Genomic DNA, 14,683 nt, shown 5'->3' on the forward strand with positions numbered 1-14,683 from the left:
GGTTTCAGCAAGAGATCAGACAAGTGAAATAGCACAAAGACTAAAATTAAGTAGCAATACTGTAAGAAAAAGCCTTGTTTATTCTTCTGACCTAGCTGTGTCATTTGTCACTTTACAACACGGCAGTCATAATGCTGGTGGGAGCTCCTGGTTGTGCTCGAAAGGTGCTTCATCAAGCTGCAGATATTAACGTTGCAAGGAACAAGGGAGATTTGTTTTTAAGAAGAATTGGAGGCATCCTGTTGCATGAGACAAAGCCCTCTGAGCGATAACAAATAAAGCCACAAATAGAAGACTGATGGTACCGATATATTCCTCTGTGGATGTACTGAGCACGCCTTTCAGTAGCTGGTGGGAGCTCCTGATCTCAGCTGACATTTACGTGTGTACTTGTATCTACGGACCAGGTACCCTGTTCTGCTCTTTGGCACCTGCTTTTGTCCCTGCCCCAGGCATGATGCTTTCAGCCTGATTCCATAGGGTTGTCTCTGTCCTTTGGACACTCAGGCACCTCAATGTCCATATATGTGTCTCACACCCCACGACCAGGCTGGCTGTCCTTCCCATGGTCAGGCATGGGCTGACTCATGGCCCCTTCCTCACTTTCCATGTGGTCATTTCTAAAGCGCCTTCCTTCCCTCTTCCCCACCCATGCACATGGATTTATTTTTACCCATTGACCGCATCTTCCTCTTCTTCAAAATCATTTGTGGAAAGCTAACGTCAACTTGGTTTAATTAAAGCCTCTGCATGTTTATCATGTCTTTAAGTCATTTCCTTCAAGCAGCCTTTATACGAAGTTCTCACTTTGTCAAAACACGATCCAAAACCACAGCTCGGGGCACAGTGGGAAACGCACAAAGGGAGAGCTGAGTAGTGGGGAAGTTTGGGTGAGCTGTTTGCTGTGAGCCCACCCCTCCAAGACCTTTATTTCCCCCTGCGGCAGCTGTCATCTGATCCCACGCTTTGGCTTTGAATGGGGCTCTCTGAGGATGCCAGATGTTGGGAACAAAGGTCTAAAAATAATCTTTCCAAGTAATCTTCCCATCTATCATTCAAGAAGAGCATATGCTTTGTGTGAACATGTGAGCTGAGAACCTGATCTAACTTTGCGGAAAGAAGTTCAACAGCAGCTCCTGGCTTCTGCTTGCGGGCTCCTTTTTATTTCACCCCCCCCTTTCCCTTCCCAGAAGCTGTGCAGCACAGAGCAATCCAGCAAGCAGCCCTCACGCTCCCTCCCTCTCCTCTCCCTCTCTCCTTGCCAGTGCTCTGAATCGCCGGATCCTGGGAAGCCGGGCTCCCTACTTGATCTCTCATTGGGAAAATGGATTCCAGGATGCTGTCAGACCTGCATTTCTGTAAGAAGATCTTCGTTGCTGCTTTGTGTGTCTTAGTTCTGCTGGCAGACTCGGGCTGTGCAAGGAATCTCTGGAAACGGGCTCTGCATCTGAAAATGACAGAGAAATACGATGTGAGTAGGCTGCGGTGGGGCGGTCTGGGGGGGCTGGGTGTCCTCACCATGAGATGGAAGTTTTCTTTACGTGTGTGTTTTAGAATAAGGAGCATTTGAATCCACACCCCATCTCTTTATAAAAGGGCTGCATGAAGTTTCCCAAGCTGTACGAAACTTTTGCCACCTAGCTGCTGTGATAGGAAACTTGTGCAGCGTGCTGGAAACACATCGGTGCTGCGGTCAGCACTGCTTTTCCTAGAAACATCATAGGGCAGCAAGGGGTGGAATGGAGAATGCAAAATTGACGTGCTTGGGAACAGGTTTAGTGCGAAGCGGATAACATCATTGGGTTCAGAAAGGTTCTTCAGCTGCCTTTTGGGGTAACTGTGGGGAAATATCTCCAACTGGAGCACCTCAGTGCTTGCCCAGTGTGTCAGAGGGGAACACAAGCTTTGTGTGACTCACCAATGGGGGACTGAGCACAACCACCACCTCTTCCAAATCTGCCATGGAGTGGTAGTGCTGGAATTGAAACTGGAGCAGCAACAGGTTACTGTGAATAGATGAAATAAGTGTGCTGAGTCTAATTGTGCTGTGTGTGAGCCAAACAACTGCAAGAGGTGGCTGTGGCAGAAAGGAAAAAACCAATAAGCTGATTTGCTATCTGACCTTCAGGACCTGCTGCTTAAAAAGAAACAAAAAGAAAAGAAAAAATAACTTGAAAACCTGACTTAATCCCTTGGAAGCCAATGCTGACTCAAGGCTTCTGCCACTCGAATGGCATGGGGACATGTCCCAGTCTGTCTGTGTTCTCATGCTCACACTTAATGGTGTTTTACAGCCATTGCGGGTGCATTAATGACTCCTTATATCACAGGAGGCTCCTCCACCTGCCTTCTATAGCCACACACAGCAGCTGTGTGTTTAGAGTGGATGTTTTTTGGCCCATTAAATCTGGAGCGATGTCTGGGAATAAGTACCTTTAGTCCGTGTGACTGCTGGCTCAGAAGTGAGATGTGCATCATCTGCCCACGTTGGGTGAAATGAAATACAGCACTTTCCTCAAAATTTTAGGGGAAAATTGTGCTAACATTTTAAAGGTACCCCATTATTTTCCAGCCAGAACTTAGATTCACTGCAGCTTCCCTCGGGATGGAGTGTCTGGTCTGCAGTTTAACCAGAAAATGATGAAGCAAAAAGCTGTGTTTCATCCCAAACTGCTCATAGGAAATCATATTTATTCGTATGTCCCTCTGTCGTGTTTCAACGTGAAGCTCAAATTCAGTAGGATCACAGTGTCAGTGACCCAGAGAAACGGGACAGGAACAGAACATGTATTTACATGTTGATCTTCAGATAACGTGCTGTGTAGAGGCTCAGAGCCTGCTTCCCTGAGGATATATCCTCCTCTTTCAATCCTTGCTTCTTCAAAGGGCTGTTTTTTCTGGCAGCCATGTATCCAGGTGCTACTGATCTGGCAAGCTTGCTAGAATGGCTCATATTGACAGAAACGTTTTATCTAGGGAAAACAGCAAATGCCTTTCTGCTTCCTTCTCCTTTTAAGGAGGAAGGCTGTCTTCCCTCCATCCTTCTCTCCACTAAGAGCCTCTTTTGGCAGCCCTGGTGCATCTGAGAGATCCTTTCTTTTCTACCAAATGCTCCGTGTTCCCTATAGTTAGGACAGCAGAGGCTGCGGGTGGAACAGCTGATTGTGAGTGACTGTAGGGGGGTAATAGATGGAGACACTCAGGGGGACATGGGCAAGGGCTGAAGGAGAGGAAGGAGGAGGTGAGAGGAAGCGGTGCTTGAATCCATGTGGTTTAATGGGCATGGTGGTGATGGGTCAGTGGTTGAACTTGATCTTAGTTGTCTTTTCCAACCTTAATCATTCTGATTCCATGAAAACATCCAAGTCCTCAGCAGGAGGAGTGTGTTCACTGAACCAATGGATGCAGAACAACGAGCTGGTGTTGTGGTCAGTAACTGGCTTGGAGTTGTTCATTATGGGCCCTGAGGAAGGGTTTACTTGGAGACAAGGAGTTAGGTGGGGATGGAGACAGGGGATAGAGGAGAGGGAATGCAATAGGAAGGAAAAATGGTAGTCAGAATGAGATGGAGGAGTTGGGCTTCCAACTTCTAGCAAACCTATCTATTTTATACCCAGAGGGGCCTCACTAAGCACAGTGATTTGGGGTTCTATCGCCAAACTCTGGGGAATGCTCTTGGAAGGCAGAAGGGAGCTAACTGGGAATGTGCTTTACTTTGTTACCAAGACACCCACATACCTACTGGGAAAACCTGGGGCAGTCTTGAATTTATTCCAGTGTCAGCTACATCAAACATCATAGGAAAAAATCCAGCTTGTAATCTTGTAAGGATTTCCATTAATGAGAGATTCCTTGCAGCTGCTATAATGTTCCTCCAACAATTTGCTTACCCTCCAGCTAGCCATCACACATCTGCATGGAGATAGGCTCTTTGTCTACCAGCTTAGCATACTTATCCTGTGCCTAGGAGCCCAGGGTCCAGTTTCAGGTGCACATAACAGAAGAGATGTGGGATTTTTTGGAGACAGGCTGCATCTCACAGGCACTATTGAAGATACAGGTTGAAAGTGAGTGGTTGCATTCAGATTTTTCCTGATCATCTGTGCTGACTTCCAGTATTCTTAGCTGAACCCTGAACTTTTCTCCTTACCTTCTGTCTGTACAGCTCTAACGCAGATCTTCCCATAAAGAAGATTTAATGGGAAGCATTAATGGGAAACACCATAGGAAACAATTTGCCTCCTGAATGGAAAACTGTTCCTTAAAGGAGAAATTTTGACAGTTGTCACAATCTGTAAAAATGATAAATCCAAGCTGTGCTGCAAGCCAAACTTGGGGGCTTAGGAGAGCTTTTAAAGAGACCCTGCAGCCCTACCTGGAGCCGTCTGCAGCCGGGTGTTTTGTGAATGAGGGAATCCTGCTTCCCACTGAGAGTTTAGCAGGCACAAACCAATGGCAATAGTTTCATTAGACCAAGTCCATGAAAATAATTTATTGGCCACGAGGTTTAGAAAGGGAGGGATTAAGAGCAGTAGCACATCAGGGGAAATGGGCAGCAGGGTCATAAGTACAAAGGAATTTGGCTGAAACTTTCTCATTGTTCCCCAGTGGAAATCTCATTCATTAAGCTGACTATTCATTGTGATTTTGGCTTCTTGGTTTCTGAATCATTTGTAAAGCCACTGTGGTTTTTTTTTCTTCCATGTACCCATTATTTGCCAGTATTATTTTGATCGCTGCATCTGAGCCTGCAGCTGACATTTCAGTAATAGAATGGTAAGCTGTGACCTTTTGGGATGCATGCACCCTCAGATGGGGAGACCTATGAAATGTTTGGAACTGCAGAGATTTACTGTTAAATGCTCTCTTATATCCTCTGGGGGGCAATTTCTTACTCACTGTGTGTAAGCAATAAAGGCAAAAACAGAAGGAAAAACATGTATTGGCAGCGGGAGCTGGCTGACAGCGGGCACAGGGAAGGAGTCCATGATTTATGGAAACATTAGCAGTTCTCTGTCTCTCACATGCAGACTCACACACATTATCTAACCAGGTATAGATGTAACCAGGATATGGATTTTCCTTCTGTACACCTGCTTCCATAAATTAGAACTTTTATTCATCCCGACTCTGCTCTGTACTTGTGCGTTTCCTGACTCAATCACTGCAAAGCAGCCAGCTGAGAAATGTGCTGCTCTCCGTTTCCCCCTAGCTATCACCCAAAGAAATGAGATCAGCTCCGATGGTAAAGCAGCCACCTTAGCGATACAGTTATACCCTACATGCAATACATAGCAGAGCACACAAGTAAAACTTCTCACACTGTTAGCAGAAATAATATGCATCGTTCTTTCTGTTGGTGCTGAGCACAGAGCCGTGGGGCTGCAGTCAGTCCCTGGGGCAGCGGGTCCCTTTAGAGATGCATCAAGGAATGCAGAAGTTTTGAAGTCAATCCAATGAGATGCGAGTGACAGTCGATGTTTATTCCTCCGAGCTCTACATCATACCGGATGTATTCAGCCTACCAAGGGAGTGTGGATGTGGGATGAGTGCAGGCTCCCTCCTGGACATATTTTTGGGCAGTACATGTGATGACATGCTGTTTTGCAGAGGCACACATGCTCCACAGAAGCCATGCAGAGCTTTCAGCAGTTGGAATGCAGAATAGCTAAAGGAAGGTATTAGTCTCACCCCAGATTTCTCCACTGCCTGGTGGTGAAATTTTCAGGGGACTCCCTCGAGGACAGTTGCACCACATTGTTTCTTGGAATAACAGCCCAATGGTTCATTGATTTCACTGATTTCAAAACACAAGGGTGATGGGGACCAGTGCAAACAGAGCTCTTAAACTGGGTGAGCGGGTGGCAGCTCTCTGTTCTTCCTTTTGCTAGACCTTAGACTCTGTTAAAAGGGCAAATCCAGAACTTCTGATTTGATTTGTGCGTTAATAGATCTGATTTTTGCCCTTTATGAGCACTGTGTGATGCTCTGGAGAGCTAAGCTCAAGCTCAGCAGTTTAACCAAGGGTGAGAAAAGAATGGGCTTGGCTGATTCACTTCTGACAGGGGGAGCTGGCTTCTTGCTAAATGCCATCAGCACAGATAATATCTGAATGCTGCCTCTTACAAATGTTCCTGGTAAAATCCTCTGCCTGTTAATCCTCTTTACATCTCCCTGTCCTTTCTGTGTACAGTGAGCAGTGGGGCTCCTCTCTGCTGTAGCTCGGCACAGCCTCATTTGCTTTGTGATGAACTGCCATCACCCCCACAGATCCCAGCCACATCACCTCTGGTTTTAAGCATGGTTTCCAATTTAACAACTCGAGACCCCACAGAGGACAAGCCTGAAAGACTTTGAACCTCTTTCTTCTGTGTTCTGGTCCAGAAGGATGGGACAAGGGGAGAAGGAGCCTATCTGGGAGCCAGGCACTACCTGGACATTAGCTCCAGGTTCCTTTGGGGATGTAATCTCATAACAAAGCAATGTCATCATTTCAACTGCTTTACCAGAGCAGCATTTTGGGATACTTGTCATGGTGATGCCCACTTTTAAGGGTTTTTACATCCTCACTGCCATTGCAGTCAGCTTAATTACTAATGAACTCCACACAGCAGTCTGATGGCTTGGTGTTTCCAAAGAAATATGCTGATTTGGTCATAATAGAACAGTTACTTTTCCTGCCTAGAAAGTACCTGAGACCCACACTGAAAATCCTTCTTCTGTTTCAACTGATGGGATGTTTGGTATCCGCCTTATGCCAAACCTTTGTTTCCTTTTCTTTTCTTTGCAAGGATTATGAGTACCCTCTTCATTCTCACAGTGCCCACTACCAGAAGAACGACCGCTGCCCACCGCCACCCCAGACCCTGCCAGACAGAGCCTGCGAGGTGCCCAGTTGCCGCTCTGACTCCGAATGTGAGAGGCACAAGCGCTGCTGCTACAATGGCTGCATCTACGCCTGCCTGGAGTCTGTGCAGCCACCACCAGGTACTGCCAGTCAAGTGTGGCAGAAAGGAACGTGTACAGATTCTGGTGGGCATCCCCAAGCATCACAGGCTGCCAGTTTGAAGCGTGCTTTGTGTGGGAGTCAAGGATAAACCTTTGGTTCCACACTTCTGATTGATCGACCAGCTGGTGCTGCACAATGTCCACCAGTGCAAATGAATCCAGTTCTTTTCCTGGGATGATATATTCAAAAGATTTTTAAAATATAATCTCAATCTGAATTAGTGCACACAGAAGCCAGGCTCGTCTGTTCCATGCAGTGGGAATGGAGGATCCATTCAAATGTGTCCTTCAGGATCCCAGCAGCCTCATCACTGGCAGTTTCAGAATAGCTGTGATATTTTCCATAGCAGTGTGCCTGCCTTGACTCTTTGTTTTCTTGTTTCTTTTACAGTTTTGGACTGGTTGGTTCAGCCCAAACCCCGTTGGCTGGGAGGAAACGGGTGGCTTTTGGATGGCCCAGAGGAAGTCTTACAAGGTACAGAGCATTTCACTGTCTTCTCCATGAGACGAGTGATTATGCAAAAGGCAGTAAATAATATATTTGTCACAGAGTTTGCCAGTGCTGTTGACATGCTGGGGCTGCTGGTATTTGTCTAGGGTTTCTGTTTAAATAGCACTGTGTTGTGCAGGGAAATACTTTTTGGTGCAGTAAATCAGTTGCTTTTTATGGGTTTGGCTGAAAATCCTGTGCTAGCAGAGCCTGATCAGATCTGCCCTTCCAAAACCAAGTGCAGCACACAGGGGAGACCTCGGAGGCAGCAGAGCACTAGGAGTATTCCTTGGAATGGGATTTTTATCCATTGCTGAAATAAATAGAAAAAAATATGTAATTTTTTATGGGGGGAGGAGAAATCTGTTGGCATACACAGGTTTTTCCACCAGCTTCCCGATGAACTGTGGGCAGAAATGGGTTAGGAGATGCCATAGCCCGCAGTGGCCTCCTCACACTGCTGCCCTAGGATGGGGGCTCAACCCCAGCTCTTGTGTCAAGGGAATGCATTAAAGAAGAGCCTTGACAAAGTGCTGCAGAGCTGAGTGAGGCTGATGTTGCTGGGAGCATCAAAGTGCAGGGACTGCTAATGAGATTGGGCTTCTCAGTTAGTGCCACAGAGGAAGGACTTCTTTTAATTACCCTTTTCAAATATGAAACATATTTCAAAATGAAGCAATGAGACAGTAGGGAGGCAGGAAGTTTTCTTCTATGAGGCATCTTGAAATGTATGGATGCCTGAAGTTCTCAGTTCCATGATGGAAAGGCTGTTCTGGCTTTTGATCAGCTTTAGTCAGACTCAGATAGTGCCAGTAAATTACCCTCTTTGGTCCTACACAGATGGTATCAGACTCACCAAACCTTGATTTTCATCCATTATGGAAACACCCAGTTCTTCAAGAGAAAATTATGCCTCCAGCTTGTTGGAGTTGCACTGCTGGAAATAAGATAAAAAAGGTCTCTCCTCAGCCATCCTCATCACGCTTGTATTATTTGTTCTTATTTTATCACCTTATCCCAGCTCGAGGGAGTAATTAGTGAAGACCCATCGGTCATGGCATGGGAATTACATCAGAGGTTCTTAAAACTAAAACTCTGGCAGATGAGAGGGTGGAGTGTCCTGGCATAGCTTGTACACTTGATGTATGCAGACACAGCCTGTGCGGCCTGCTTTACTTTCTTATTCTGCTTCACACTTGCTGGATATCCAGGGTCAAGGTGTTTGAAGCCTCTGTTGGTGGTGCTGCCTTACTCTACAATGAGGCACATCTGAGGTTCAGATTCATCAGTACCGTACTGGGTGTGAGCAAAAAACAAAGCAGCAAACTGCCAGCTTCCTGCTCGTGTTTCCCCATATTCCTCACCCAGCCCGAAACACTGGAACAGAGGAATGGCTGCTGGGAGGCAAGAGCAGCAAGGTGAGACCACCCACAATAGACCATCAATGGTGGTTTATTTTCACTGCTGTCCAGCACAGACTCCACACAACACACTGTGGGTAGGGTGGTCATACCAATAGTTGGGCTGGTCTGCACTCCCCATGTCAAGTTGGACACATCAGGTTTTGTGTAAGGTGTGAACTTGATCTTCTACCGTGTCAGACATCCTTGGAGGTGTTAGCTCCTTTATAGCCTTCCTTGGGAAGTAGTCTGAAGCACTCTTGGGAAGCATCCTGCCTGGGAGAAGGCACGAAAGAAAGCTGCTGTGCTGTCCCATTTTGTTTTTGTGATAAAGCCACAGTTTATGACCTTCAGGCTTCTTTTGCAGCTGAGGCCTGCAGCACCACTGAGGATGGAGATGAGCCTCTGCATTGCCCCACAGGGTATGAGTGCCATATCATCAACCCTGGCAATACAGCTGAAGGAATCCCTAACAGGGGCCAGTGCATCAAGCTCCGTGGAAATCCAGGTCAGTTGACTGAAAACCTTCCTTTCTTCTTCTGTCAAGCAGACACCAGTAAGATAGAGGGTTTGGGCTTTGGTTTTATTATTTCATATATTTTTCTTTATTAACCTCCCTAATATAATGTATAGATGTATGGTTCTTAAACACTGACTAGTTCTAGGACAAGGGCTGGCTGATACGTTGTCATTATGTACCTTCTTTTTCAGATGGACGCAACCTGAGGCATAAGTATTACAAGGAGTATTTAGGTAAGCAATTGGCATGAAACGTTTGCTGTTGTTAAACATTATAGATATTGCATTGTTTACGGTGAATTTGCTGCTTATGAAATGAAGGCCTGCAAATAGCAAAAAGATATTCTTTAATCTCAAGGTCCCGTACCTTGGTCTAAAAGGTTTTGTTTTCAGATCTGCATTGCCTTGACTGTGGGACTCTTGGGAACCAGTATTGCCAGCTGTGACACACTATTGAATGGCACAGCCTTCTGCCAGGTGTTCCCACCCAAGGGGTGAGAAACACCCAATCCTGCAACCTTTTGTTATCTGAAAGTACATCTTTGGAGCTTTGATCGTGGCTCTGGATTCATTGCAGTTGGATACAGAACTCAGTCAAAACCAGTCTTTTTTCCAAGGAAGTTAGCTTTTGTTTTGTTTTTTTTTAATCTTTATTTTTTGCTTCAGACTAATCTGCAATCTGACCTTCCTGAGTTTTGTTTTACAGGCAGCAATTCCAACAATGTGGTCGGCTATGTGAAAAACCAGCAGAAGCATTTGGGTTAATCAAAAGTGTGCCTGGGTAAGTGTGCTGTGAGAAAAGGGAGAGCTGGGTGGAAATAGTTAGTTCTTGGTAAGCACTTATTTAAAGAAAAGGTTGCTTGAGGCTGAAATTGCCTCTCATCACAAGACCAATGTAAGGAAAGCACCTTCATCCTTTGCACAGACGCATACCTTATACCTCAGGCTCTAAGAATAGAGCTCAAACACTTCTGCAGACAAACAGATGGTGCTGTTGAATTGACCTGAGAACCTCAGGCGTTGTGGAGAGAGCTCTGCAAAATGTTCATGGAGAAGTTAATGTCTTTCCCAACTTCTACTCTCATTTTTTCTTCTGATTCCACAAGATGTACATTATTTTTTTGAGAAACCCCTTGCTTTCAAGGCATTTAGAGGATGGGGTGATCTTCAGGGTGGAAAGTGCTGCAAAAACTTGTGAGGTTTAAGACCTCAAACTTTTTCTTTAGGGGCTTCACGTAATATAGGTATGACTGATGCTGCAAGACCCAGTAAAAGCTTTATTCCAGGTGGAGTGTAGTAAGGGTCAGTCTTGCAAATACTTACGTATGTGGATGACTTAATGAAGTAACTTTATGTGCATGAACAGTTGTCCTCAACAGTGTGACCAATTCAGACAAATGAACTCGTGTCTGGACAGACCGAAGCCAGCTGAAAGTGCTCCATTACTTTTATCAGCCTTTGAATTGGGCAAGACTGAAAATATTTATTATACCAATGATTCTGTTCCAAGTCAGTATTCTTAACACTGTTAACTTCGCTTTAAAACTAAGTTGAGTTTAATGGGCAGTTATGAGAACAAAGCAGCTAATTGTGTCTTTCTTGTGCCTACGTCACATCCGACTATTAAGATTCTTTGGCTACAAAAGGACAAGTTCTATACAAACATCCTCATAAGGATAAATGTTTTAATTCCTTTTTTGTTTTCAAGGAATGATTTACTCAACAATTATGTTTTGGAAGAATTCTAGTCCCAAATCTCCATGAGGCCATCTCCAGCATTACCCCAATCCCTGCCCATCAATGACATTGATTTTCAAGAAACAGGATGAATCTAGATTTTAAGCCTGTCAGCATGGGAAGGAATGTGATCCCTGAAAGAAACCACACTGTTTATGAACTGCCTTTCCACTGAAGAAATGTAAATATCAAGAAGAGAACACAGAACACCTGCAAACCACAATGCCCTTCTCAGGCTGCTGGCACACAGCCTGCTCTCTACGTGTGTCTTAGGTGACCAATTCAGGTTTCACTACCAACACAACTTATTAGTATAAAAATATTAAGTAGCATGACAATAATCAAGACAAAGACTAAAGGAGCTCTCTGCATCAAGTCCAATCCCTGCATATCTACTATACATCAGTCTTCTCATGAGCATCAAGAAACCTGCAGGTTTCCTCTTTTCCTATTTATAGCTGAAATCTTAAGGATGTGGGGAGGCAGGAGAAAAACTGTTGTTATTTAATATTTTTTCAAGTTACTTTCCTTAAGCTTCTCAGTCTGGTGAATTGTAGGCTGTGAGCTAATGGATAGATTTCTTATTGCAATATCTAAGCTGTTAGAGACACACATGCCAACCTTTTAAAGTTGTTGTTTTTAGCCATCTGAGTTAATACTCCCAAATAATGTATCTGTCCTTTTGTATCCTCAAAACCTCAGCAGTGGGGCAGTAGTCTGGATTGTTTCTGCACATCTCAGTAAAGCAAAGTCAGGATACATCCGTGTGTTCAAAAGGATTGTCTGGCAGATGGGCTGCTGCTCTCTGCGAGTCCTGTACCTTTATGTCAAATCCATGAGTCCTTAGGGTCATATTGTTTGTGTTTTGGCCTTACAGCTTTGTGTAGCTGTTTAGCACTATGAAATGGAAAACACATTTTCTGTGAATGTTTTCCATTTCTACGGATGCTCCTAAAGGGATCATAGCATTTAATTCTGACAAATCAGTCAAAATTGGTAGGCAAAGGAAGGTATTTTGGCTCCCTAGCTTAGTATGTGTCCCCATCTGCATGCATAAAATTAGCATTTGGACATGCAGGATAGTAACGGTGTTTATAAATCCCCAATTCACAAATACAAGTGCTTGCTTCCTTCCACAAACTGTGAGATTTTTTCCATTCACAGAATGGTTTGAGCCGAAGCTCAGATGCTTATAAAACACTTGATACTTTGCATATGACATTTGCAGCTGGAGAGTTGAAAGTTTCCAAACTGCTCTTCGTTTCCTTTTGTAAACAGACACGTTCCTCGGTGCTTTATGGAGCAAAAGAACAGATGAAAGGCTCCATGCTTTCCTAAATCTCTTCATTTCTCAAATTGCCTTCCATTCCTTTGCTCCAAGATGTAGCTATTAAATGCAACACCACAGTCAGACAGATCTATTTCTATAATTTTATCCAAGAATGTACCTAATTATAGTGGATGCATTCACTGCAATGGTTGCTATTCTGTAGCAGGAAAAAGCACGTACCTGACCACGTCACTGGATGAGTTGGTAAAGATACTTTTACCAATTGCAAAGCTTTCCTAATGAACTTCTGTTTACTGGATGTTATCAAAGACATCGTCCTCCCTCCTGGTGCTATTGTGTTTGCTTCTTCAAGTTGATTCTTTCCAAGTTATCAGTTGTCAGACCTGGCAACAGAAGCTCCAGAAGCAGCTTGTAGAAATGCTGTGTTTTCAACAGCTCTGTCCATAGTGTGTTGGAAAGGAAGCACACACCAAATGGGTTGTCTTCATCTTCTCTCCAAAGACAAATGGCTTAGCAACAGTTTCACGAAGCTCAGATAGCAAATGTAGGTTGTTTTCCTTGTCCCCATGTACACCTTGAAGCATGTTTGGTGCTACGATCAACTTCACGAGTATCACTGTGTGCTGGCACGGCCTGCAGCCTGTTGGATCCTCACACATCACCACTGACATTGCTGGAGCTGCTCTGCCCCGTGGGAGCTGAGGACCAGCAGCAGAGTTGGGTGGACCCTTCCCCATCCATACATCCTATGCTTGATGGGGGCAGGTTCTGCCACTTTGGTGCTCAATAAAAACGTAACCAGGATCTTTTCCAGCTCTGCCTAGTTTTGGTTGTGTGTTCTTGACAGGTGCTTGGCTTTCATTGCTTAAAATAGGCTTGCTGTGGCTTTTGACCAACTATCAAAAGGTGTCACGGTAGCTTTTCAGTCTGGTGGCAATCCTTTGGATCTCTTGAACTTATGGTCATCTGGCCTACTTGGGTGGGCAGATTTCAGATGTGTGTATGTGCCTCATGCTTCCTGCTGTGAAGTGTGTGGTGGGCTAAGTCCCTTGGCTTTCAAGGTTGTAATTTTCTCTTAATTTCAACTTCTTCCTACATTAATACAATACATTTTGCTGACGCAACTGGCTGTCTTCATGGAAAACTTCATTTAGAACATCATCTGTGAATGACGCTGAAGTGCCAGCAGCACATCTAAAAGCCCAGGAGCAAAAACCCCTCTTCTCTGCCACCCCTCGCTGTGCACACTGTGCTGCACAACACAGTGCTCTCTTTTTCTCATCAAAAGAGATTTTTCATTTGAAGGATGCGCCAAGAAGGGACCTGACCCATGTGGGCAGGTCAGTGTTCCCACAGGCAGCAGTGGTTGTTCTGCTCAGGGGAAAAGCCTGACCTGAAAGCAGAATGTTTAGACACCTGAGCAGCAGCAAACACCATCAGTCCCATGCAGCAGAGTTTCTTTCCCTCAAGGTGGCAGGAGAGGAGCAGAAGTGTGAGCAGTCCTGCTTATGGAGAGGGAAGCAGGTGAAAGAGACTGAGCCAGGGGTCTTGCACCCATCCGTGGGGCCTCTGGGATGGAAACAGCCCTCTGTGATACATAGACAGCTTTCTGCCTAGGCTGCTTTGCTGGCAAATCTTCCTCTGGATCAAACTTTTGTGCTGCCAGGGCTGGGATGAGATCTATTCCCAAGGGGACTGTGCTTGCTTCACACAAGCCAGAGCCTGAAATGCTCAGTTTTGGACAGAAAGCAGCATCCAGATGTAACCTTTTGAGCTTGCACTTAGAATCACTGGGGCTGGGGCAGGTCAGCCTCTGTACCTTACATAGACTCAGGATTTTGTTCTTCTCTAGGTTGTTTATTCAATACTGAGCTACGTGTGTCTCCACAAGCAGCAGCTTTGTGCCAAGAGGAGGAAGTTATAGGAGGAAACCAGCAACAAGAGCCTGTTGCTCAATTAGCTGCGTTGTCAGCAGCGCTTGGCTAACGAGAGCCACGCTTGGGGTTGTACAACCCACACACATTGCACAAAGCTGGCCTCAGGAGGAGCTGAGGTTTTACGTATTGGTTGCTCTTCTACCATGTGCTGGCTGTGTGGATAGTGGGAGAGGTTTGGGGGTCAGAACAGCAAGGACAAGCTCAGGCAAATCTTTCCTACGAGCACAGACAGGGAGGAAATGTTTTTCAGTGTTTTTCTATCAGGACATGAGGGATGATTCAACAAGACCCCATGACAGAC

At 45.2% G+C, this 14,683-nt stretch overlaps 1 protein-coding gene across 5 annotated transcripts; it reads left to right on the forward strand.

Annotated features, from left to right (window-relative positions):
* Positions 1–283: 283 nt before the first annotated feature.
* WFDC1 (WAP four-disulfide core domain 1) lies at positions 284–13,258 on the forward strand. 5 transcript variants are annotated; one of them, XM_032447040.2, is made up of 8 exons: positions 284–407; positions 1,266–1,471; positions 6,792–6,987; positions 7,400–7,483; positions 9,266–9,406; positions 9,610–9,651; positions 10,124–10,198; positions 11,126–13,258. In XM_032447040.2, exons 2-7 carry the CDS (start codon positions 1,325–1,327, stop codon positions 10,180–10,182), a joined length of 669 nt encoding a protein of 222 aa, XP_032302931.1. In that variant the 5' UTR covers positions 284–407; positions 1,266–1,324; the 3' UTR covers positions 10,183–10,198; positions 11,126–13,258. The 5 variants fall into 5 exon arrangements, with proteins under 5 accessions (XP_032302931.1, XP_015729599.1, XP_015729601.1 ...); XM_015874113.3 differs by lacking the exon at positions 284–407 and adding an exon at positions 818–890; XM_015874115.3 differs by lacking the exon at positions 284–407 and adding an exon at positions 819–1,085.
* Positions 13,259–14,683: the final 1,425 nt, after the last annotated feature.

The sequence above is a fragment of the Coturnix japonica genome, chromosome 6 (assembly GCF_054131305.1).
Source record: "Coturnix japonica strain WE chromosome 6, WE-NBRP24, whole genome shotgun sequence".
NCBI lineage: Eukaryota > Metazoa > Chordata > Aves > Galliformes > Phasianidae > Coturnix > Coturnix japonica.

Bases quoted from the DNA above. Each gene is read 5' to 3' on its own strand.
- WFDC1 (XM_032447040.2), top strand. From the start codon at position 1,325: ATGGATTCCAGGATGCTGTCAGACCTGCATTTCTGTAAGAAGATCTTC. The intron at 1,472-6,791 runs GTGAGTAGGCTG...TTTCTTTGCAAG, and splicing joins AAATGACAGAGAAATACGAT to GATTATGAGTACCCTCTTCA. The intron at 6,988-7,399 runs GTACTGCCAGTC...TTTCTTTTACAG, and splicing joins GTCTGTGCAGCCACCACCAG to TTTTGGACTGGTTGGTTCAG.